Source organism: Urocampus carinirostris, chromosome 18 (genome assembly GCF_059441175.1).
Source record: "Urocampus carinirostris isolate Australia breed hairy pipefish chromosome 18, RoL_Ucar_1.0, whole genome shotgun sequence".
Lineage (NCBI taxonomy): Eukaryota > Metazoa > Chordata > Actinopteri > Syngnathiformes > Syngnathidae > Urocampus > Urocampus carinirostris.
The window spans coordinates 23,805,048-23,831,032 of record NC_142366.1 but is presented as its reverse complement, the minus strand read 5'-3'; the positions used below and the strand labels follow the sequence as shown (position 1 = coordinate 23,831,032).

The following is a 25,985-nucleotide window of genomic DNA, read 5'->3' as shown; positions in this document are numbered from 1 at the left end:
GGGGACGGTAGAAAAGCTTGACCTACGTGGTGCACTGTATCAATGTCTCCAATCCAAGTCATCGCTTACAACAAAAACACTCACATTGAGCCGTTGAATAATGAAAACCAGCCAACTGTATTACTCAGGGTTTAAACACCTATTTCGTGGCCAAATTCAAGCACTTTCAAGGCCAATTTGTCTTGTACCTTCAAACAAGAAATGTTGATGAAGTCTTGCTGCTGGCACATACTTTAAAATGATTGGATGTGGTAAAAGCAAAAATTTGGACCCATTTTAATGATATTGATTGCTCCGAAGCAAAGTGCATTCCATCTTTTGATCCTAGAAAAAGCTGATCTTTGCTTTTTGTTTAACTTATATTCATTTATAATTTTTCAGAGGACCTGTGTCTAAATTGGTTAAAATTTAATGGTAAATAGTGATTTTTTTAGTGCATTTTATAGTTTATTTTTAGCACAAAAGAGTTCCTGTTTTCGATTTATTTTTTATTGTTTTACAGGGATTTTGCAATGTGGTTCAAAAAAAAAAAATCTTAGTTTGCATTTTACAATTGTTTGGGGTGGACCAATGAGTATTCTAATTATACTCCTTTGTGTTTTGCGGGGATCTCCTGTGAAACATAAAATGCCAAATTACTAAATCATTTGGTGCATATCATAAAAAATAAAAAACAAATCTGAGGAGCTGTTTGGGAGCCAAGAACAGTCTCTTCTCAGTAAGCTGAGACGAAAGAGCCGCTTCTCAAAAAAAGAGACGGAATTCCCACGGCACTTCTGACAAAGCCGTCCTCTTGAATGCTACAACAGGGGGGCGGTAACGCTTCACGTGACAATTCCATCATGAGGATCGGAGCCACCGTCGGTGTCATTTTTACGCACTTTTTTCTTTCGTTTAAAAACAATTTCAAGGATTTCAAGCACCTTGACGAAACCTGCAAAAAAATAAATCGAAAGACAACGCCTCATCCGACATCCGTTTCCACATCCAGGGTTTATTTCATTTGTCACAAAAGTCCTCGAAAGGCGTACTGCGATTTGTATCGAAACTGTACACAAAAGCGAGGCACTTCAAAATAAAAGACGTCCGAAAACATCCGTAGTGAGTCATTAAACACTTATTGGGAGCGTTGCGTCGCAAAGCGTGTCTTATCTGTACATCCGCAGAATTGAACAAACAAAACACGACAAGAGCTTTCTAGCACCCTACCGTTTTCATGTATTTTGTCCTACTGTAATACAAATATAAATTATTGTCCCGAGGGAATCCAACAAGTTCCACGTCATATGTACAGTACACGCTCACAGTAACGCCCGTTTTACAAACCCAAAAAACAAAAGAAAAAGCAGCCGCTTGCTCCCGAACCTCTGGACGCGCCGACGAAAGCCGCTTTTCGAAAATAAACGCTGCCCCCTTTGGCGGTTTAGAAGAGTCCTTTGGATTTCTTCAAGTTGACCTGCTTCCAGGCGGGGAGCTCCGCGTACTCCTCTCTCGTCATCTCCAGGCCTTTCTGTGGGAACACAAAGCCTCACTCCGTGACAAAGGCGCGAACATCGGACGGAAGCGCATGCCGCTCGGCTTCTAGATGAGAAGTTTAAAACGGGGTTCCTCCGGGATTTCTCCATTGAACCCTCTTCTTATATAAGGGTCAGCCCCTTTGGATTGGAAATGCATACAATAACCATGTGAATTTGTCCATCGTGTCAAGATGTCCTGACTTTGAGGAAGGTCGATTTCAACCAAATAAAGCAAAAAAGAAAATGGTCGTATTAGTATCGTTAGGGTCGCTTTTGACCTGGCTATGTAAACAAGATTAAAAACTGAAATCATGTGAAATAATAGGTGATGTATGATTGTTTTTAGCATATTTTGCAGCTGATTTCTGTTAGGGGTCCCCAGAAGCTAACCCAAAGAAGGGGGTTTTCTAGACTACATCCAATGAAATTTAAGACCAATCTCACGGCGCGGAAGGCGGGGGCCGAGTGGCGAGCGACCCCTGCTCCGGGTTAGAGACCGACTGAACCTAAAGCTCCGTTTGGAGAAAACGACAAATACTTTATTCAGTGTACTTATGAGGCGGTTATTAGCTCTATCACGCAGATGAAACATTTGAGAGAAAATAGAAGAACTTTTCAAGACCTTAGTTTGTGGTTATCACATTTAAGTCAATGTTTTTAAGACCTTGGCGGAACCCTGTCAAAAGAAATGGATAAAATGGAAAAAAAGAAAAAAAAAAAGATCGATTAAATTCCTATTTCTGCATCGGCAGATCCGGTCTCTCGATCCGATACCCGAGCGAGGCGCGAGGAGAAAATGAGATCCTATTTTTATAATACGTCTTTGTTAGTAAATGTACATGCAGACATTCATGTGTGCATGTTATATTTCTTTTTACAACTGTTTATTAATAAAAGACCATTTTCAAATACTATAAATGACAGCAAACATGTATCATGCCTCTTTTTTTAAAGTGACACTATGTATTGTTTATCACCATAAAAAACTTTTTAAATTTCATTAAAAAAAAGTGCAATGGCACTTCCACTCCATAAGGGGATTTGGTGTTCGGAGGTGCAGGATGTTTCATGTTTTGAAGGAGTTGACGCTGAACCATTGTGCTTTGCACGGGGGGAGCGAGAGGTCTTCTTCCTAAGGGGATGGACCAAAAAAGCCCTAATTTTGTTATAAATGCTTTAAAAAAAAACTAACTGTACGCAAGTCATTTTTAGCATGAAAAACACAATAAAATGTTTTTACACTTATTGGCCAAATTCAAGCACTTTTCAGGGCCGATTTTTTCAGTCACTTCAGTGGAAGAAATCCAGTGCCGATCAATCGAACGTTTTTTTTTTTAATTGACTTTGACGACTAAAGTAAAGTCGCAAACTTGCCGCTATCACATACCCTGTGCCATTTTGTGCCGTTCTTATCTCTGCTCGACGATCTTGTTGTGTCAATGGGCTGCTGTAAACGGACATCAATTCTGCCATTCTGCTTGTAAACGCACTTGTTTTTAAACACGGAAAAGGCCTTACAGGTGCTGGGTAATAATTGCCTTCAGTAGGATTATTATTTTTGTAAAAAAATATGTATAAAACAGAAAAATGAGCCAAAAATGGACTGATTTTAATGATAAAGAGCAAAAGATCACCAGTCTTTAAGTTTTTTTTAAAAAAATTGTGTGTGTGTGTGTGTGTGTGTTATTCAGAGGACCTGTGTCTAAATCTGTTCCGAGAGTTGTACTAGAAAGAGTCAGGACTGTTAAAAAAACATGGCAATGGCACCAAATTCAATCATTTTTAAGCACTTCACTCAAAATTCAAGCATTTCCACAACATTAAAAATGGAGCATTTTCAAGGATTTCAAGCACCGGTACGAACCCTGTCATTCAGAAAAACACAGGTTTGAAAAAAACATTTTAAAAAAAATTGCAAATTTTCACGGAGTAGTCGGTCCCGAAGGCACACTGTGGCTAGGAATTGCACCAACAACAATATATCTATATTTTTTTATCAGTGTCACGTTTTTGTTGAGCAGGCTGCATTAAAAAGCCCGACATGCCTTGTATGACCCACGGGTCATACTTTGCCCACCCAGATGTTGAGATAGCATGCCAAACAAAGATGAGGTTTTAGTTGATGAAAATCGTTGCGTGAGTTTTGACCCTTTGCACGTGACGTCGCCTTCTCTGGCAGAATGAGAGCCGTGACGGACGGCATTAAGCACCCTGAGAGACAGCAGTCGAGTCGTACCAAATACCAACAACCGCCACAGAAGAATAGAACCACCGTTGATGAATGAAACCGAACAGAGAATCATATTCGATATGCAAATAGTGACATTTTTGGCCCAAGGGAAAAAGGAAGTTTGTAAAACTTGTTTTTTTCGACAAGTGGAAATGACGTCGGCCGTAAACCACGGAGAGGTGGAGAGAGGAAGCGGCGCGTCTTCTACCGGACTCTTTGGATTTCGTGATTTGAAGTAAAAGGACAGTTTGGTGTACGTGTTTTTTATGATCGCGTTCTCTGAATATAACTTCGGCGCCAAACCGCAACGCCAAAGTGCGTAACTCAAGTAAAAGTACTGTTACTTCAAAAAAACAGTACTCAAGTAGAAGTAAAAAGCAGTCATTTAAATGATGGCTTGGGTAAAAAAAGTGCAGGCTGTGCTGATCATCCACAAAAAATAAATTAAAAAAATTCAATTAAAAAAGAAAAGAGCGAGAGAGAGAGCGAGCGAGAGCGAGAGCGAGAGAGAGAGAGAGAGAGAGAGAAGCCTGGCCCAGCCCAGCCTGATATTGACATTTTAAGCCCTGGCCCAGGATCTTACCTCAAATGTGGATACTCTATTTAGAATCTAGCGGTACACACGGTTGTGGAATGAAGTACGGCAGACTGAACCATTTGTTTGGATGGCAGACTGTTTGGCTCGTTAGCTAGCATCGCTAACGCTATCCTCAGTTTCCGACGAGGAGAGCCGACCCGTCCGACAGCTGCACAATATTGGTGCAGTCCTTTGATGCTTGACTTGATTATTGGTGTAGACTAGTATAGCTATTTTTGGTTTTTTTTGGCACGGTCCAAGGTTTAGGAGGGTTTACCTCCGTCCATCATGGTGTCACGTGCGCGTGCAAAGGGTCAGTAAGTGAGGATTCGAAAGCCCACTCACCTCATGGTAAGACCCCACGCCCTGGAGAGCGAAATCGACATCAGATACATTAAGAAAGGAGAGGGACGGCCAGGAGTCATTCAAAACCAAAGAGGGGAAAAGATTTCGGGGGCCGATGTGCGGTTTGCAGTTTTTACCTGAAAGTCCTCTTCTGATAGATAGACTTCCAGGCGCAGGGGGTCTACGCCCTCGGGTAGGGGCCGGGCAAGGAGCTCTTCCAGTGGGTACGTGCTCTGACACAGTCTGGCTAAGACGTCTTCCACCAAAATAATCTGGTTACACACCTCCGCCTCCTGACAAAACACATACCCACAACATTTAAAAGCAGCGGTTCGGTGCTTCATACAATAGTCGGCGACCGTTTCTGTACCGCGGACAATTTCCTCACCGTCCAGCCCACTATTTCCTCATTTGGTGCAGAAATGGAAAAATACCCTACCTTTTCTGTTTTTTTTTCTTAAACTGTTCTAAAGGTGTTGCTAATCAATAAGTATCAAGCCTCTGTGAACGATATCAGTATGATAAATCACTACTGGACGGCAGGAGTTGCTTGGATCAGATCATAGTCACCGCTTCGTGCCTACTTTCGTTCCTGTATCCACCGTATGACACCGTATAACAGTGTGTCGACGTTGACCTATATGCAGAGTACGCGCATTGTGCTAATAAATGCAAAGATATAAGTACAGACTGTTAACGCTTTATATAAAAGAAAAAAAAAAAAAAAAAGATGACAAAGTGCCTTGGACATCGCCAGGACAGAGAAGGACGACGTTTCGTGCAACTCCACGATCATGTGATCCGTTTACCGGAAACACGTGGAACCGAAATGTTCTTGCAAAATTCGTGCATCGTTCATGGTCGTCCAATAAAATGTTATTTTGCTGGCAAAGTGCCGTAGTGTTTAAGTAAAGCATTGTTTAGATATTGGGGGTATCAGGAATACATATTAAAAAAAAATCTGCTTGAAATACAACCTTTCACTAAGAGCCGATGTGTAGAGAAAAATTATATATTTTTTCTCTTTAACTTTTTTAATGACTTCTTTTCAGTTTTTTTTCTCTGTACTTCTGCAGCACTTGAAAATGGCTCACATTGTTTCATAATGAAACAGTCAAACACTACAAAGTTAAAACGCACATGCCAATTTGGTTTATATCATGCAATTTTCGATAAAAAAGATTTGAAAATGTAAAAGAACAGTCTTGGCGCCTTCTGCTGTGACTACAACTCTCAGCGTCACAACTGAATTGAATGCAAACTTATTTGCATTGATTGAACATAATTAGTAATGAGGTGATACAACCAATCAAACTAATTATTTGCCATTAATAATTGTTTTTAATTGATTTTATCGATTTGTTGTTGCAGCCCTACCTAGAATTGAAAAAACAATTTGAATACTTATCTCATCCACGTGATTTGATCTGTAAAATATTGGAGTGCATGCATTTGATTGTATGAACATTTGCTTTTCCTTTGACCGAAAGATCTATACATAATGAGTTGAATGACGAGATCATGTCAGTTTGTCGGTACACACCCGCTCTGTGATCTCGGCGATGTCCTCGCGGTGCTCCCAACTGGGAAAGATGTTGGTGAAGGTGATCGGCTCCAAACCGGCGTGGATCAGGTACGCTTTTGAGGGCTTTTGCGGATTTTTTTCTGAGCAAAACGAATAAAAGTTAAGTTGGTTAGCTGTTTGTTTTGGAATAGCATGCTTAACCCTCTTATTACCATGTCAAGACTTTTTACAATTTAATGTCAATTACCAAAACCGATGCTCTAAAGCCTATAAAACTAGACAGTTAACAATTCCATGACTCTATCAATGCACTTTCAATGTCACTGTAAAGAGAGAACATGTGTGGCAATTAGCAAAGCAACGTCGCCCAAATTTATTCTAAAGAATAATATTCGTTTTTACGATTAACGCCGTCAGAGAAAGCAGTATTTATTTGTGATGGCAAGAAAGCGCGCAGATACCTTCGCAGTAGTGCAGCACCGTCTCCATCGCACACTTCCTGTCCGAGTCCCAACGCATTCGGGCCGAACCGGTACTTTCGCTGTCCTGAGGCCACCAGCCTTGCCACAGGTACATTTCGTGGTGGTTATCCACGAGGAACAACGCTGAGGACAAGATCATCGCATGTCATGTTGACATCTAGCCTTTGAATTCGTTCCTAGACAGATGACATCCATAGCGCGTTCGAGGTTGGTTCGGAATTCTGTTTTGCACGTGAACTGAATACTAGGCTTGAAATGAATTTTTTCACAGCGACCGGGTTATCGGATAACACGGGGGCAGGAGACTTGTTATCTTTCTTTTCGGGTGGTATGGCATGTGCCCATCAAAGGTCGCCGTGACAACTCCCGCCAGTGGGCCGGCCAGACCGGAGCTGGGAGCGAGAGGGCCCGTCACCTCGCAATTCAGATTGAAAGAAATGGTCAAGCGAGCAAGACATTTGGCTCACGGGAAACCAAAAGAGCCCTCATCTAGGTTTTAGATCGGCGCAGTAATAGTCTGTAGTTTGCAATAGTCTGTGCAGCCCTTTGAGACTCCTTGTGATGAAGGGCCAAACAAATAAACAGAAGCTGACTTGACTTCTCTGGAGCCAGATTAACACCCAACCAGAGAACCTTGCTTGGACCGTGCCCAAGCCTGATCAAGCCAGAATCCAAACGAGTGGGACACAGCCAGCGACCTTAAAGAAGCCTCGAGCCACCGACAGCCCACACCGGCTTCGACGCACTGCGTCACTTGGTCTTCTTCTCGACCGGGTCTCCGGCCTTGGGAATTCCGCACCGCTTTACCAAAGTCCATCTCATGGTGCTAGTTATTGGTATTGACGTTAAGGGGAAATTCTATCAAATTACAATAACGTAACAATTAAGCCAATGTTTTTTTCTATCTAAATAGTGCCAATTTAAGTGCTCAACTCCCATCTTTCTCAGTTTTATTTTCTTATTTTTGTTTTGTCTTCTATTCAAGCTTCTTCTCTAGAAGATTACTCCATAAAGTTGAATGCATGTGTGTCTTGGTTAAAGTATGTCGAACTATCAAAAACGGTAAAAAGAATACAGTTATAGTTATGTGTAGCCAAGCCTTCAGAATAACTAAATAAGGTTTTTCATCCGTTTTGACAGATATAATGATCTAAAAACCGTATGCGGTGCTCCAAAAAGGCGGCTCTTTATCTTAACCGTCCAATTTCGCCACACTTCAAAACACGTTTTCTGAACCGATGTTGACCTGGTTGGGAAGCAGAATAAAGGTCCTCTTGCAGGAAAGGCATGGAATTGACTCGCTGGGGGTCTCTGGCCGGGTAAAGAAACTCCACGGCAACAAAGTCGCCCGAACTGCTGCTCATCTGGTAGAGACGAGGAGTGAAGTCAAAACTGCCAGGATCTAAGGGTCACAAGTAAACCAGGGTTGAAAAAAAAAAACGGTTTTTGAGATTCTTTCGATGTTGCATAACCACCTTGGAGCATGCAGTCGTAAGCGTTCCTGTCTCTCCTGCCGAGCGCTTCCCAGAATCCTAAAGGTTCCGCACCTTCGTCGCATTCTCGTATGGTCACCTTGCTGCTGCTGTGAAGGCCTGCTTCCAGAGGACAACTGAGAAAAAAAACATGCATAATATAGTCGTAAAAGCTTATTTCCCGGGTGGCTTTTCCACTCACTGATCTCTGATTCTGCTGGCAGCCGCCTGCGCCACCTGCCGTGTGTGATCTTGTGTCTTGCAACCGTGCCAGAGGTAGATGAGAGATTGGCTAACGCTCAGCAGGACCATGGAGACTCTGGAGCGAAGGCTACTGCAGTGGCACATTACTTCCACCAGGTGGCCCTCCACTTCCACTTCCCCTCGCACGCAGTACAGTCGCCAGTCATCTGGGAATTCAAAGCACGCTGTTGTAGGCTGAGAGAAGCAATTTGGTCATGGTTTTCACCCTCAATGTATGGTGCTATTTTTTAATTGTTTCAAAAGTTCTTGGTGTTTAGCATCGATAATGCCTCAACGGCTGAGGAGTTGTACTACTGTCAGTCAGTATTGGGCACGTTACTTTAGAAAAAAGAAGTTATCACTTATCTTCCAAAAACTAACGCAGTTAGTAACCGAGTTACTCTGTAGTCAAAGTAACTCCTTACCAGGAAAAGTATTGATTTCTGTTGCTTCAAAAATAAGTTACTGTATGTCAAATATTTTTTTCTGAACAGTATTTGAGTCAATTGAATAAAGAAGAACAGACCTCGTCATATTAATTGCACCCTACCAGCAACAGATTTATCCGACACTTTTAAATGCAACAAAAAATAAACAACTTCATGAAAGAACAATCAGCAATAAACAATATTAAGTGGGTGGAATAAATCAAATCCAACATCTGGTCCAAGTATTATGTTCACAGTAAAAGTCAACCGTAAAACAATATAAATTGAGTTTCATTGGAGAGAATAAATTACAATTGCTAGTCAGACAACTGCTCAAGTATATATCTGCGACCGTGCTTCAAGTATTTTTACACAGCAAAAGTTAACAGCTCCAAAATATAAAGTGAATGAGAGCCCCGTTCACTTTCCGTGTTGTTGGTGAATGAATATGCTGAAAGATTGAGCCGGGACGTCCCGCTTACCTATGCTGATGACTACTAGACATAGTAACGCACCGCTTATGACCGTCAGTAACGTTAACGGCAGAAAAAATGAGGAGTTAGATGACCCGGGTACGCAACGATGTTATTTCTAAAACTGCTGTCAGTATAAAAAAAAAAAATGTATATTGAAAGAAGTCATTTAAAAATTGTACTTTGCGAGTTTTCCTCCTCTTCTTCTCTCTTCCCTGCATGGACAATCATGCAGCCTTTGAAGCACTGCAGGAAACACGGTGGTTCTTTCCCCTGCTGGACTTGAATCTGTATGGGGGAAAAAAATAGCAATTTCAAAAATGTGGGTAAGTAAAAAACGCAAAGGTAATAGAAGTCAATCAAATGAAAATTCAACCTGCGCTCCCCGCTCCTCATCCAGCTCAACAGTCATGAGCGCAGACGTTCCTTTCTCGCTCACGGTGGAGTTGCGGCCTTGCCAGAAGAAGTAGCAACATTTTTCTTTGCCCGGCCCAGTCATCTTCAGCCCATCAGAATTTTGCCGCTTCCGAACTGAAAAGATATTTACAATCACAAATACTGGCAACATATTTTCCGGACTATAAGGCGCACGCCCCAAATATACTTGTTTGTCATATATTATTCATTCATACACAAGGCGCACCGGAAAATAAACCCTTAATGTTCCTACAGCCTGCCGAACACAGCCCACTCAAAAGAGCAATACGCAGATGTTCAGAAGGGATACAAATTAGATCCCAAAATAAATGTGCGCCATGCCTCGAGTCATTTTTTTTTACACACTATCATTACGCGCAAGTGTGCAAAATGATTGACTTCTGGTAAGAGAAGTCAAACATGTACAACTCTTTCAAAATGTCTAAAATGTTAGCCAAAGTAAAATACACAGTTGCAAAATGTTTGAAATCGCGTAATACGACAAATTGATGACGAAATTAGTTGGCAAAACTTAATAATAATTTGTATTGATTCGTTGTTGCAGCCCTAATCTTATCCGTTGTGTTTTCAGGTTATACGGCACACTTGGGGTTTTTGAGTTTCCAATAGACTGTAAATAGTTGTCTCAGTTAAACACATTATTGCTATTTGGGCAATGAAGCTGAGGAAGCGCATGCCAAAAATCCAAATTTGCCTAGCACCGCTGACAAGGCTCCTAGCATGAGTAAATATCGCTCGTCGTGTTACGGGCCTCGCGATGATTAATGTGGCCCCAGAAGAAAGTGGCTCTGTTTTTGTGAAGGAAAAGGAAAGACAAGAGTCACGTCTTCTGTTTTCAATGGCAGCTGATAATTGTTCGAAGAGCTCATCATAACGCAGGATACCATGCACAGGCGACATGCTCTCTCTAGTGGTCAAATTTGAGACCTATACTCTTAAATGCATAAAACTGGCTAGTTTCTAATACAAAGAACACAAAAAATGAATACATTCAAATTTGACCATGAAGATGAATATTTTAGGCGTCATTATGTCCTAATGACTAAAATTAAGACCTGGCCTAAAACAATCCAGCCCAATACGACCTCGCCCGGGGGTATCAAAGCCCGAACTCGACCACTCGACTTGATTTGAGGGACTCGGCTCGAAAAACAGACTGAAATTTCATATTTTATCTGTGAGGACTTGTGGGGAAGGAGGAAGGAAGAGCCCCGACGAGTGAGAAATGTGCGCATGCCGTGCAGATCCTCCATAAAGAAAAAGAAACGGAAAAATAGGAGGATTCCGACAAAAGAAATTCAGCGTCACGGGCAGGGACTCACCCGCAGGGCTGACGGTAAATTTCCACTTGAGCACGTAGGCGTCGCCCTCGTGGAACTGGCCCACGCTTTGACGGGGCAGCCGGCTGTAGTCGAACTCCAGGATGTGCCAAACCTCCACGCCGAGCGTGCCTATCTGGTAGCAGCGCCACTCGTCCACCTCCACCAACCCGTAGCCACGCCCGACGTTCAGGCCGTCCACCAGGGTGCGGACCGGCGCCCGGCGGGGCGCCAGCATCAGGGCGGCGTCGTAGGCGTGTGCTCCGTCCGAGGTCGGCGGGTCCTGCGACGGCGGCAGGGATTAGTGCGCGACGACGCTACTTTTCGGAGTCGGCCTTCTCGCTACCTTGCCCTCCGTCGCGTGGTCGTTTTCGCTCTTGGTTTTGCCGGAGGTGCTCCAGTCTAAGAACTTCTCTCGGAATAAGGTGGTTTCGTTGTGTTGAGTCAGCCTGCCGAAAAGCGCCCAGTCGGGGCGGCCGAGGCCTTTCCTGTAACGAGCGGCGAATGCATCGTCTTCGTTAGGTCTTCGCGCTCTAGTCTCGAAAGCTCAACAGCTACGAGTGACATTTATCCTATTTTACACTTTTGCTTTTGAGCTTTGAGCTCTGGAGCCACTTATATGTGAAATCATTAAGGCAGTAATTTTCAACCACTGTGACACACTAGTGTGCCGTGAGAGATTGTGACTTTTTATGTATGAATGATTTTCTGCAAATATGTCATTTTCAAGTGTCTGTGCTGTAAAAACAGGGGGTATTATGAATTAGATCGTGATTAAACATACTGTTCAGTGTCATTTTATAACATTTTTGGTTAGTGGTGTGCCTCGAAATCTTTCCAATGTAAAAAACGTGCCCTGGCTCAAAAAAACACTGCATTAAGGGACTGTGTGTATTCTTTAGCGCCTCCCAGTGTTAAAAGGAAAAACATCAAAGGAAGAAATCCACCGTCCATGAAAAAACGTTTGTTTTTGAGTTGACTAAAATAAAGTCGCCATCTTGCCATTTTGAGCTGTTCTATGTTCTATGATCTTTTTCTGTCAATCATCTGCTACAAACTGACATGAATTCTGCCATTCTGCTTCAACAATGCACATGCGGTTCGACTACGCCACACTTGTTTAAAGACTGAAAAGGCTCTAGAAGTGTTGGAGTTCAATACAGAGAACAAAAAGAAAGTAGTGTATGTATGAAAAGACTAAAAATGAGCCAAATTTGGACTCAGTTTATTGACGGTGCATTCAAATAAACATAACTTGATTTTCAATCTTCCAATCTTGCTGATCCTTTGCTTTTTATTTTACTTATTTTAATTTATATTTTTTGTGTATTTTTTTGAGGATCGGGGTCTAAATTTGATTAAAAATTCTAAATAGTTACGTTTTGGGGGGCTTTTATCATTTATTTTTGCATTGTTAAAGTTTTTTTGTTATTGTTGGACTTTAAATTATTATTTATTTTTTGTAAATCTGTGAATATTCTAATTTAGATTTCATGTTTTCAGGGATCTCCAGTAAAACATGAAATGACTAATTTGGTGCATAATATTTTATTAATGTTTTTAATATAGCGTTAAAAAAACACATCTGAGGCGCTGTTTGGAAGCAGAGCAAAAAAAGCCGGTTCACTAAATAGAGCTGTCCTCTGGGGTTCGACCAGTAAGGGGCAGCGACACTTCACATGACAACTCCATTATGACCTAGAGTAGGTGCGTCTGCGCCATTTTCAAGCATTTCTTCACTTATTGCGTGGTCTATCGAGTCCCCACTATTAATAATCGATTGAATCGATTCCTTGTTGCGCCCTATTTCCATCTGACTTATTCTACCGGTAGCCATACTTTGGAATGAGGGGGTTGCATTCTCCAGGATCGAGCGGGTTGATGTCGCAATTGGTGTAGTCGAAAGTTCCGTTCCACAGCTGCTTGGCCAGCTGGAAGGCCGTTTTTCTCTGAGACAGCGTCACCTTCTTCCCATGCCAAATGTACATCTCGCTACCAAAGTCAAAAACCAGAACCTGCGCAGAAAACATCATTGCTCTCCATCCAACAAAGAAATGCATGTGCTTTAGGACTGCAACAAATCATCGATAAAATCGGTTATTCAAAGCGGTGAAAACTAGATCATCAATTTGTGAATATGTAAAATCAATGCCAATATGAGGGCACGTAATCCCATTGTGACACTGAGCTGCAGTATATCTTCAGTCCGGCAGAGGCCGCCAAAACGTTTTTTAAAAAGTTTTCAAAAATCTTTTGTATTAAACATTACAAACAAAAGTGGTATTCAAATTTCAACTTTATAGTGTATGATTGTTTCATCATGAAACCATTTTCAAGGGAACAGAAAGTGCTGCAGAAGTACAGAGAAAAAGTACATCAAATAATTAAAATCATTGAAGAAATAATGACATGTTTAATTCTAAACAAGGGGCCGATTCTTAAACAATAATATAGAACATTTTTATATTGGGATTGTTTGTCATTTTCAAAGACTTCACCCAAAAACTAATTGGTTGACTACATTTTGAAAAGTGGCTTTACATTTGATATTTTTCTGCAAATAAAAAAAAGTGCAACACATAAAAATAAATTATATTGGATAAGGTAGTAGGAAAAGAGTTTCTTCCATATTTGCAGTTGTATAGTATATATTTGTATGTATTTTTGTCTATTGTTAATGTAATTGACAAACACTTTTTTTTTGTTTTATAAAGTATTGTGTTGGGGCGGCAGTAGCTCAGGAGGTAGAGCGATCGTTTTAGGATTAAGGGATCCCAGTTCGAATCCCGGCTTGTCCGTGTTACATGTCGAAGTGTCCTTGGGTAAGACATTGAACCCCCAATTACCCCCAATAAGCAGGTTAGCGCCTTACATGGCTGCACAGATCACGGCCGCTATTGGGAAATGTGAAGCACAATGTAAAGCGCTTTGGGAAGTCATTGACTTGAAAAGCGCTATAGAAATGCAGATCATTTCATTTCATTTTATTTCATTGTTTCGTGCACTATTTTTTTATCCGACCAAAACTTCAGTATTGAAACAAAGGGGAGGAAAATAATAATGTCTTTAAGATACTGTATCCGATTCATGGAAAAATGAATCGACCGATTCCTTGATTATAAAAAACGGATCGTTAGTTGCAGCCCTGAATGGCTTTGCAGAGTTGTAAATGTGTGACCTCTTTTGGTTTGAGTAAAGAACAGCGCGGCATCTTGGCCCAAAAATCGTCATCCGGCACCAGCTTGTCGTCGACGTCCAGACGGTAAATACAATTGGTCTCGACGACGGCGCCCTCGTAAAGTTCGTCCTCGTCCGGCGTACCGGCTGCTGCGCATCCAAAGAAAAACAAAAAATAAATACTTTGACATTGATACTGTTAGAATAGTGAAATGTGTTAACTGCATATTGTCTATATATCCTTTTCATTCATCGATATTTGTCACATGATTATCCGCATGCGGCTCCTGAGCCACAGGTTGCCAACCCCGGGTTTAGATGAAGGACTGGTGTGAAGCTGGTGTCTTGGGAATTTTCCTTTAACTTCTAGGTTTCCCCCTTTTGGTCTATAAGTGATTGTAAGCTGTTTTGAAAGTGCACTCGTGAAACCATGACAGCCTTGTTCTGTACTCACAAGCCCAGAATATTCTGTTTTATTGCAATAAAAAATGCTCACGACAGCGCTCGTGTTTACCGGATGTTGATTTGACCACGCGTAGGAAGAACAACTCTGTCCTCCTTCGACACAACAGTTGGACTGGAATTGGAATTTGAGACTCTTACACTGGTAACTCCCGTGGCCTCCGAGAATCTTCCAGAACTCCTTGGCGACAGGACTTTGAGTATTGCCGCCCTCCTCGATGACCTGGACGTAGTCGGCACGGCAACCCAGATCTTTCTTGCTTTGGATGAAGTGGCCCAACTCTGAGGCCTGAAAGCAAAAAAATGGAACAAAACATGAGTGTTAGCTTTCAAAAGAGAGCAAAAGCGTCCATATTCTCTAAGCGGTTTAAGATCAGCATATAATTGACTTTGGGTACGTCTGGATTTTAGGCCAAGGGGTTAGGAATGCCGATAACAGAAACACTTTTACAGTTTCGTGTTCTATGGGGGGGGCATTTATTTGTCCTCTGTCGCTTTACCTACCGGACATACAAAAACAAACACTCACGGTGTAGGTGTGAACATTATGCACGGAAAAGCAAGGCAGCCATGGATAATTGCAAAGCTGACAGTTATTTTTTTCCCCAACAAAAACTTTAAAAGTAAATGAAGCCTCGCCTTGTTTTTTTCAATGACGTTGGCAAACTCTCCCGTCCAGATGAAGCAGTGATGCGGAGTGATGAGAAGGAAACAGTCGCCGCTGTTGAGTGATGACGCTCTTGGCTCGACTAGCCTGGTCTGGATATGCCGGCGACCTTGGAGCGGTGGGGGGTGTGGACAAGACACGATGATCTAATAACGTTTTTTGTAATCGATGAGTTGTTGCAGCCCTACAGCAGAAGCGAGACTGACCTTTCACCTGCAAGAGCATCAGTTTCTTGTAGGGCACGGCGCTATTGTTGGACATCTGCTCGGAGATATTGACGCTGCGCAGGCTCACGTTGCTGAAGTTCTCTTTGCTGGCGAGACCGGCCAAGGCCACGTCAGAAAAATTGGAGATGTTGTTCACTGCCGTTGGAAGGACACAAAAACGCTTATTCTCATCAAAAGGGATTACACTTTGAAGCAAAAAATAAATAACACAGAAACGTACAAGAAAAAACACAGCGCTCCAAAATTGCCCACATTTCAGGTATCTGTCTGGTTTAGTTAAATGTGGAGAAACTTCACTGCTACAAACCCATTTCCCCTAACCTTTTTCCAACCAATGACACACTTCCAAAGACCCACCATTCTTTCACAGGAAGTGAGCAGACTCTTCATCTGTATACTAAAGATTTGCAACCCCAGAGTGTTCATTTGGAATAAAAGATGAAGGATCTGCATCTGTGTGTCATGTTCAAGCCAGAGATTATTTCACTGCGTGTCTAAATGAAATTTGGCCTATAATTATCATAATAATCAGCCATTTGGAGAACTTTATTCTGAAAAGCATCAACAGGAACGCACCAGTCACAGGACCTGGGACACACTACAAAAATCCGATTGCAGAAATACTAAAAAATACAACTGGAAAAATATGGGACGGTCCCCCACCCAACATTCTTTTCTTCACATTAGCATGCAAAGAGTCATTGACGAGTTGTTTTGTTGCCTCATTTACAGATCAACGGTGAAACTCATCAGTTGTCTTTCCTTTGGGCCAAATAGTTTGGCTGTGCTACTTCTTAGTGTTCCAAATAACCCAACTGCCCGTCATTCAGAAATAACAGCATTCTTCTCACTTTTCTCCGCTTTCATCCTTCTGCTCTCCAGCAGGCCAACGTTTAGCCGCTGCTCAGTGTATTCGTGCCTGATATCGTCCCTGGCGGCCAAAATCTTTAGGGGGTTCTTAGACGCTCGGACGTTTCGCGCCGGGCGCACCGCTCGCTTGTGCTGCACCACGTCAGACAGCAGTCTGAGAAAAGGTCAGAGGTCCTTGAACTTCATTTTCCGCAACAGAAAATGAAGACAATATCACAAAGCGGCGCTTACGTTGGCACCCGTTTCCCAAAGATGGCATCAAAGTCTGCAGTCAACTCCTTCTTATTAGTGGGAGTTGGCAGATGCTCCACTTGGCGAAAGAACTTGGAAAAAGTCTCATCTTCCAGGATCATGACTTCTTTCACCTTTTCCTCTGTGACTGTGACAGTCGCTTCTGGCACCGCTACGTCAACAAAGAGTAATTGCGATTTACTCTCGCATCAAACACTTAGAAACTTGCACCCAGCTGAGATCTGACCTTTACTATTGATTTTGCCCAGGAAGGACTCGAGCTTTTCCAGTTTCCTGTCAGACTCCAGGTTCAGATCCGGGATCGCCTTGATCTCTGCACAACAGGAACACAGCCGTTAGAACCATAATGAGCCATTTTCGGTTGCACTCGCACGGCATCACAGAGCAGGCAGCAACCAATTCATATGTTGATTTGTTTTGATAAACCTTTGGAAGGCATCCAAATTGGTAAAATTGGCATAAAACCCCAATCCAAGACAAGAAAGTCAATTGAATGCTGTTCTTGAACCATTTGGAGAATACAGACACTTTTGGACTCTTTTGAAAGGGAACACTCTCAACGTTTTGTCCCAATCACCGCAAGTACTTACATTCAGTCATCAGAGTTGTAACACACACAAATAGACGGTTTTTAATCTCTCCCGAGTTTCTTTTTGCAGTTAAATGCCTACAGATGCGTAAAGCATAGGCATCTTAGCTAGAAAATAGCATGAAGCCTTACCTGGTACCTTGTCAAATTTGATCACAAAAACCATTGTATTTTACACATTTTTCAAATTGTAGGTCTTGGCGTTTCCAAAAGACCAATTTACTACACTAAACGTATTGCAAATGTTTCACATTAACCATGTTTAAACATTGTGAAAGAATTGTTAGTGTTTGACTTCTTTCTGTAGAAGTCAATGACTGTGCACACTTGCTCGTAAAACGGATCCCGCGCTGTATGTGTGCATGTTTATTTTCGGCTCTGCTTTTAATACAGATTAAATTATTTTGGGAATTTCATTGGCTAACCAATGAGTCAATCTACTTTTGAATCGGTCACTTTTGGCTAAAATAATGATTTTAACTGATATTTGAAGCCGATTTTGTCCTGAGGTTTTTTTTTTTTTAATACAGGCCTCCTAGGTCGTCATAGGCTAAGGACCATGCACAAGTCATTGAAAAATGAAATTAATAAAACCAACTATTGCAATTGGAATTCTCACAGTCGGACTAAGAACTGAATTCAATATCTGCGAGTGTTTACATGACTCAACATATAGAAATACTCACAAGTCTGATTGGAAACAGACTATTGGCTGCGACGCAATAACCTAGCAAAGCAGTTGCAAATTGAGAGTAAATCTACAGACTACCATTTAAAATATTAAGTTCAGAGATGATGAAAAACACAAACATAAAATAAGATCAAAATAAGTCAATTTATGTCACTCCCCGCAAGTTGCTTTACTCTCATATGGTCACTGCATTATAGGATGCAAAAATACAAATAGCTATGTTTATAACTGTTAATATGAAGCAATCACAGCAGACACGTTAGTATAGTTTAAACTGAATAAGAAATAAACATTCATCATCATCATCACCCATCTCCTCCACATCTGTTTGAGATGAATATAGAACAGAAATGTAAACTGAACTCCCCCTCAAAGGATTGCGACAAAAACTGCACCAAGTGAAAATTTAACGTCAGGGGTGCAGTGCAGTGATACATAGTGATAAAAAGGTTGATACTGTCTAGAAAAATGGTGAAAGAAAACTGACCATCTTGAGGTTTGCAGACAGCGAGGCTGCCATTTTTGGGCTTTGCTGTTGCTGAAGACTGCAAAATAGAGGTTGAGGCCAAACCTAAAGCATAAAAAAGCTTAACTTAATAGATATGGATTTAGAGACTAAAGTTGACCAGACGAACCTTTCTTGGCCATGCGCGCGGCCACAGTGAATTGAGTCGAATCATTAGCGGCCCCGTGGCCCTTCCACCTCCACGCCTCCTCTTGAGCTTCGATCTGGTCTTTCCTCTCCCGGATGGACATCTGGGCCTCCGTCCTTTGGGATTCCATCGCCGCTTCAGTGATTTTCTAGTATGCGAAAGAGGAAAAAAAACTCATTCGATTCGAGTCACCTTTTTAAATGCAGCCCACGGAGAAGATTAAATCACACTGTTGGCACGATCGGCGATCGTCTCGCAACAAAGTCAAAACTGCTTTTAGGAAAATTGCAAAATCAAGTAGAGTGCAAACTTGACCGCAAGTTCATACTGCTTGGAATATAACCTTGACGTTAAGAGGCGTTTGGGGGTTGAAAGTACCTGAACGATGTCAATATTTAGATTTTTTTCAGTCATATTTTTCAGAGAATCAGCAACTTTAATTTAGAAACTCATAAAGAGAAAAGGAATAGATTGAAGAATGGAAAAATTCTCTTCTCTCTTTGTGCTTGTTAATCAAAGCAAGAACAAAGCAACATGCGTTCGATTTCTAAAAATGATCTTGTCCGACATGTATTTTGATACAGCTTATGAATTACAAAAAGGAGCAGCCAAAAATGGTCATACTTTTGAAAAAGACTGCAAGGTATTAGGTACAGCAAGCAGGTACAAATTTGATATCAATCCAACAGTGTGCACACAACAAAAAACACTTTGCAGTAAACTGGCCTTACCCATAGTTGATCAGAAACTGCGAGCTCATCAATCATCAGTTCCTCATTGCCCTAGACAGCCGCAGGACAAGTTTATATTTATCTTCACTTGAATTTCGAGAGACAAATTCACTGCGTGATGAGAAACTGGGTCATTTATGGGTCATCATTGCCATAGTTCTGTTCTATTTAATCATCACGCAGGTTCGAACATTTCAAAATATTTTCAGACATACACTTCAGTTACTGTTAATGAGTGCTGTTTTTACATAGTGTAGATACTAAAACATTCCACAGGCAGCATGGCTGACCTGTGAATAACAGAACAAACTGGAAAAAATACTGAGCAGCAATTTTTCAGCAGGGATGCTAGGAAGAGCTGAACATGCTCTGATAAGGGGAGCATTAAGATGATTTTGTACAATTTCAAATGAAATAAAATGCAAAGCTCGTGTACTCCAAGATACACACGCCTTTCACAAAAAGAGCATGCGATATGTTCGAGGAACTTGTCTAAAGACAAAAAAAGAAAAGTAACAGTAAGCCAGCTTTTGGCGAAAGCTTTTATAGTTGCTTTTATTATTCAGGTTTCAAAACACCAACTTAGAAGAATGTGAAACTTGTTTATCACATTTCGTAGGGGTTTAACAACTGCAATCACTATTTTTGATGCTAGATTAGTCCTGCATTGCAGACTAATCTAAATAAAATGCTTCCAAATTGAGCTACTCGCTAAAACGGCGCTTGTGATGATGTGGTTACCTTCTTCTTGAAGCTCTGCTCCACATCCCATTGGTAAACCTGCTGCTCCCCCACAGCAGCCTGCTTCTTATTGATTCGGTTCCTCCAGTCATCTTCACCGCTCTTCTTCAGCAAAGCTACCCTGTGTGCGAGAGGGCACCGATTGGTCCTATGCTTCATTTGAGCGGGATGGAGGACAGTTATTCGCAGACAAATTCACCCAAAAGTTTTCCAAAATGAACGCGTCCAAAACAAATCATGAACATCGGGGCGCTATGGCTCAGAGATCAAATAGCAATCCTGCAATTATCAAACGTTTCTAACAAACAGAGCCGATTGTTGGACATGTGAAGATGTGAGATGATAGAAATGATCAATGGGTGCGGTCCAGAATATATGAGACACCAAATTAACGACAGCTTACAGTCAAGAGGTCCCATTAACAGTGTAAGTTCGTTGTTTTGGTTTTCATCATCTAAACTTCTTACCCAAAAGGTCTAGCAAAGCACCGAGAGCAATAGAGCAATTTGATTGGGTAAACGGTAGGAATGAGCGGAGCTATAAGCCGGACACACACTTTCTCCTTTGCCTAGCACCGTCTGCACTAAAGATAAATATGTTGGCATTTTTGGTTGCAGTATTTTGTGAAGTCTTAAAAAAGAACTTTGCTTGCATCTTGTTTTAAAACCATTATTTAGGACAAAAATGGCAGTCAAAATGAGCATCAACACTCTTAAGTAACTTGGAGAGGGAGACCAATTTTAAGGGGTTTATTTATATTGATAGTGGACGAGAGGTGGGTAGAGTAGTATAAAATAAATTTGTATCCAAAAAATGAAAAAAAAATAAATAAAATAAATAAACCCCCATTTCACCAGGTGATGGCAGTAACCTTTTGGCCACCTTGCCCTTGGCTTCCTACGAGAATATTAATCCACCCCATTTATGACATAGTGAATATAAATTTAAAAAAAAGGAAAGTTGATTGTGAGGGCCGCAGCTTCCGAGATATGCGGAGTATATAAGAGGCCCTGCCAGACGAATAATACTGACTACAAAAAGCTAACTGGAAACGAACGCTTTCAAAAGGTGAAGCAACCCGAAGCTGTTTTAATGGCCCAGCAGCGTTTTTTTAGGGGACCCTGCGAGTCAAATGAAAATTCTACAAAGGCGAGCTACGAGGTCTGCAACCCTTTGACGGAGGGTGAATTTATTAAAGACTGCCAGGCTAAATAGTCGGCCCTCACACATTTTCAGCTTACCAAATCTGGCCCGCTTTCTGAAAAGTTTGGACAACCCTGGGTTAATGCATTTAATGTATGGGATTAAAAAGAGAAACAAGAAACAAAGGGGTTCAATAAGTGACCCACAGAGCTCAGTGACCCAGCAAGACGACCTCCTGTTATGCCTCGAGGGCTCAACAACATCCAAAACAGGATGAAATCAACTCCTAGATTTCACATTTTGTAACTAAAACGATCGTCTTGCTCTCAAGTAATTGTTCATTACGAAAGGTTGAGAAATACACCCGCGAAAAAGGGAAAATAATGAACATCTGGTGCATTTGTCGTTGCATTACATCACCAATCGATACGAATTGTCTGGTTGCTGCTGTGACAAGAACTGAATGTGACATAAGCTTGCTTATATAAAGCTTGTGGATGATCAATATTGTGGCGGCAACTGACTCGTCGTCTCTATGAGTCGGCTCCTGGAAGTAAACGAAGGGAAAGGGCTCCGCACCAATCAACAGCTGGACCGAGTCGACAAAAAATTAAGTAAACACTATTTAAACAAAATAACACAAAACAGAAACATTTCTTGCACACAACACATGGTGCCTCGTACACATGACCTGGCACAGCTTTTAGCCACGGCCACTTTTTAAAGGTCTCTGTCCCAAGTTGCCATGTGTATTGTGGCTAGACATAAGACATGCGTCCGACTGAAAGCACATCACCGTTTTGATACTTCCATGACTGTGGTCAGGCGATTCTGCCACCAAAACAAATGGGTGAATTATTAAAAAAGACAATTGATAAATGTTACTCAATGTTTTCAGTTCAAACTATAATAAATCTTATTCATGTATTTACAATTTTATGATGCTTATTAAGGCCTTACTTTAAGAAGAATTAATTTAATGGTTTTTAGGGACTTTTAAAGAATTCGGGGAAACCCTGTTGTTTGAAGAGGTGTAGTGAGTAACTTCTACCTCATTACTTGTTTAAAGTAACGTGGCCAACACTGGTAAGCAATTCAGACACAGCAGTCTGTGTCCTCAGCTTTTGAAATGATCATTTTGGACTTTTTCGATGAACTGTCATTATACTTGCTACCAGCAAACTCACCTTTGTTTGATGGACATGGCATTCATGTCGCACATGTTGTCCTGCATCGGGGCGGATGCAAACTCGCTATCCTCCAGGTACACGTCAGACTCTGATCGCTTGCGGACGCCAACTCCCCTTGAAGAACCGGACGTCGTTCGGGGTCTTACAAATGTGGACTCCGGCAGCTCTTCTGCCAACCAACACAAAAGTTAATTGCCTGGAACAAAGTGTGGCTATTATTCCATTAGCTACCTCAACTTTTCAGGAAAATAACTACCTTCACTGAATGTTCTGCTCCTGTGGCAGGATGCACGGTGCATGTCCTCCTCCCCCGAATGAGTCTTTTGCTCCCGTCTTTCCGGCAACACGTGACGGTCCGAGTATTCATCCGACCTCCCTCTGGACAACCGCTGCTCCTCCTCTTCCTCCCTCTTTTCGTTCCCAGAGTGTGGCTGAGGCCGGTCCTCCTCCTGACTGACTTTTCCCTCAGGAGAGGGCAGCTTCCTCTTCCCCCTCGCCTCCACTGGGGCAATTTCCAATGGCAGCCTGGCTAAGTGGATATCTCCAGCATGGTCAGTGGATACGGTGTCAGCTTCTCTCGGCGTCGGGGACAAAGCTAAATGTTCAAGCCTTGCGCCGCTCTGAAGCTAAACAGGAAGGCAAATGAGAAGTATGTGAAGTGGTAATGATAGCTTAGATGGAACACGCACATATTTAATGGCAATGAATCATGCCGACTGATCACAGCCTCGCTCTTCCTGGTCCACTCATAGTGACCCATTGGCACACATTACAAAGCCATGCCAACTAGAATCTGTAACGCATCATGATGTTACCTCAAAACATACTTTATGCACAAGCCACATGTCGCCCAGAGTACTGCATCTTCTGGACTATAAGGCGCACCCGAAAACCCACATTTTTGGTGAGCCTTATAACCCGCTGCGCCTTGTATACCCCTGAATACATTTGATAAGATTAGAAATGCTTACAGCAATTGTAGGTATACTGCACTATTGTATTTGTACAATGACCGATCGATAAACGTCGCTGATCAAAATCGTAAAACATTGTGTGAAACTGGATTCAAACCCGGGTCGTGGGGCTGAGAGCGCAGACATTTTATCATTAAACCACTAGTTGTACAGATGACGCATTTAATTACAGCTTCTCATTTTCACACTATTTTAGTGATACCAGAAACAAATGTTAGAGAATGGTGGAAAAAAAGTGTCTGCAGCGACCTGGGTTCGATCCCGTTGCATACAATGTTTTTGTGGTATAGGTGAGCGACAATTATCGACTGATCAATCAAATATTGCGAAATATATATTGTACATGTATAAAGAGCCAGTAGGTTAAAGAGGAATAAAAACTGTAGAATAAATTGAATGCGCCACATAATCCGGTGCGCCATAGGTATCTAATGTATGATGAAACATCATTTTTAGAGGTGTGCCTTATAATCTTATAGTACGGCAAATACAATATAAAGGTTAAAATGGTTACCACTAACCCATGATACAATATTTCTCCATATTTGTGTTGAAAGCAGGGGCGATTTTAGGTCGAGAGCTTTGGGGGTGCCGATTACCAGAGTCTCTGGCGGCTTAGGATCACTTAAAGCGATTTAGGATCACTCAACACTGTACAGGACTGTCACTTCCCATTTGTGAACATCACATTACACTTTGTGATTAGCAGAAACACTATTACTATGCCACTCCCAGTTTTATTTCAAAAAAAGTACATACAGTGTGTACTCTATTAGATATAAATACACTGGAGCCTCCACAGACTCCACAGCTATGCAGTGACACGAGCTGGGCAAAACAGTAGCAGGGAGGAGGGAGAGAGCAGTGGACTGAACCATTTCAAGGCAGTGGAGTATTTCCAAAGCAGCATTGTTCACATTTTCCTTTTGTTGTACTTTTATTTTTCCATCGTATTATTTTTCCATCCTGTCCTTTATTAAAGCTGGGGTGCAGCATTTAAAGATTGAACACAGCTATCATGAATTTAAGCCAGGAGATGGCGGCAAAGTTACACAAGATTTGTGCAAGTCATTTCATAGATTCACTCAAATAAACTTCTTCTTTCATGATTTTGGGGATTCGTTCCGCCGCAAACAGGTATGAAAAAAGTAAGACAAAAGCAGATAGGTGAAATGGAATATAAAGCACTCTTTGGACTCAGTTTGCCATCGTTATCACAGACATAAAAACTTTTAAAGGACACCTCAAACTACGCACCTCACCTTTAAAGAGTAGAATATACAAAAATGTACAATTTTGGGGGTGCTTGAGCATCCTCAAGAACGGGCTAGTTACGCCCAGGTTCGAAAGCTATGAAAAAGCAGTTTTTCTGCCCAAATAAGACCAGCAAAAGTTACGTTATTAGAAAATGATAACTCAAATGTCGGATTTAATTCATTTGGACAAAAGAAGTGATATGACACTAGTCTCAAGTATTACTTAGGCCAGGGGTCACCAAAGTGGTGCCCGAGAGTCCCCTTACAACAACTGAGTACCGTGCAAAATTGTTCTATAAATACCTCACTAGTGATGGGGTATGGTGATTTCATGGGATATTTGATTCTAAACTACCATAAATATATTTAGCAGCATTAAAGGCGCTGTACTGAATTTGGAACTGTTACTCTCTGCCGCCATCTCCTGAATTAAAGTCATGATCGCAGCCTTAGCTCATTCATGATGTGCGTGCTGGTACATGAATTTCATGTACACGCTTGAGTAAACTCAATTTTTCATCTTTATTAAAGGTTTAGGTTGCTGTTTGGACTCTTTTAGAAGCAGGCTTTTTCTTACTTTCACTTTTTTCACGCTAACACTGACCCAAAAAAAAAATCTGCAGGGACGAGTCGGACGTCACTCTGAATCGCAGAAGTTGAAAACGTAGCAAGACAGATTTGAATATAGTTTTTGGACGGTTTTAATGCTTTTGCACATTTTACTCTTTGAATTTGTTCACCTTGCACTCAAGGAGGAGCCCTCCAGTTTCTTTCTACTTGTACATTGACAATATTTCTGCCTACCTTCTCCATATCATCCAGAGTGACGGGTTGCGTCTGATAACGTGTATTGCTCCTGCGCTGGCGCGTGTCGCCCCTGGTCCGAGTCACTCTAGTAGGAGGCTGAGCCAACTGGTTAAACAGCGCCATCTTCTCTGCCAGGCTGAGAGTGCAGAGGTCGGGCTCTTCGCTGGCCCGGTCTTCATCCTCCATCAGTGCGAGTGGTCGAACCTGGTGGGTTTCTCGCATGAGCGGTGTTTGCTGGGAATCCGTCGCCTGCTCCCTGGAGGCAGCGCTGTGACGTGCCGCCGCCTGCAGACTACAGAGAGGATGACTTAGCTTTGCTCGCCTCATACGTTCCAATAAGATGCACTCTGTGTACGCTACAGCAGGCTGTTTTGTGTTACTGAGGTCTTGGGTAATTCAATAAGGATGAAACCGAATACAATACATGCAGTGAGTCATTCTCTATTTTAGAATCAGTCACACTATATCAATAATGGGAGAAAGCGGTCCATTCTGTGTGTCCTCAC

At 41.8% G+C, this 25,985-nt stretch overlaps 1 protein-coding gene across 1 annotated transcript in view; it reads right to left on the bottom strand.

The window, feature by feature from the left end:
• Positions 1-974: 974 nt before the first annotated feature.
• The window catches only part of svila (supervillin a), a 42,381-nt gene continuing 17,370 nt past the window's right edge, over positions 975-25,985 (bottom strand). The window contains exons 12-38 of the mRNA XM_088322852.1: positions 25,477-25,771; positions 22,699-23,068; positions 22,440-22,608; positions 20,110-20,230; positions 19,369-19,419; positions 18,620-18,785; positions 18,472-18,555; positions 16,931-17,017; positions 16,684-16,855; positions 16,434-16,606; positions 15,562-15,717; positions 15,328-15,464; positions 14,830-14,977; positions 14,228-14,376; positions 12,889-13,064; positions 11,396-11,537; positions 11,053-11,332; positions 9,669-9,823; positions 9,475-9,580; positions 8,351-8,558; positions 8,152-8,285; positions 7,923-8,078; positions 6,656-6,799; positions 6,213-6,334; positions 4,807-4,962; positions 4,670-4,690; positions 975-1,510 (exon numbers count right to left, since the gene is read on the bottom strand). Coding sequence (XP_088178978.1) covers positions 1,424-1,510; positions 4,670-4,690; positions 4,807-4,962; positions 6,213-6,334; positions 6,656-6,799; positions 7,923-8,078; positions 8,152-8,285; positions 8,351-8,558; positions 9,475-9,580; positions 9,669-9,823; positions 11,053-11,332; positions 11,396-11,537; positions 12,889-13,064; positions 14,228-14,376; positions 14,830-14,977; positions 15,328-15,464; positions 15,562-15,717; positions 16,434-16,606; positions 16,684-16,855; positions 16,931-17,017; positions 18,472-18,555; positions 18,620-18,785; positions 19,369-19,419; positions 20,110-20,230; positions 22,440-22,608; positions 22,699-23,068; positions 25,477-25,771 — 4,165 coding nt within the window. The 3' untranslated portion in view covers positions 975-1,423. The remainder of the gene's footprint in view (positions 1,511-4,669; positions 4,691-4,806; positions 4,963-6,212; positions 6,335-6,655; positions 6,800-7,922; positions 8,079-8,151; positions 8,286-8,350; positions 8,559-9,474; positions 9,581-9,668; positions 9,824-11,052; positions 11,333-11,395; positions 11,538-12,888; positions 13,065-14,227; positions 14,377-14,829; positions 14,978-15,327; positions 15,465-15,561; positions 15,718-16,433; positions 16,607-16,683; positions 16,856-16,930; positions 17,018-18,471; positions 18,556-18,619; positions 18,786-19,368; positions 19,420-20,109; positions 20,231-22,439; positions 22,609-22,698; positions 23,069-25,476; positions 25,772-25,985) is intronic.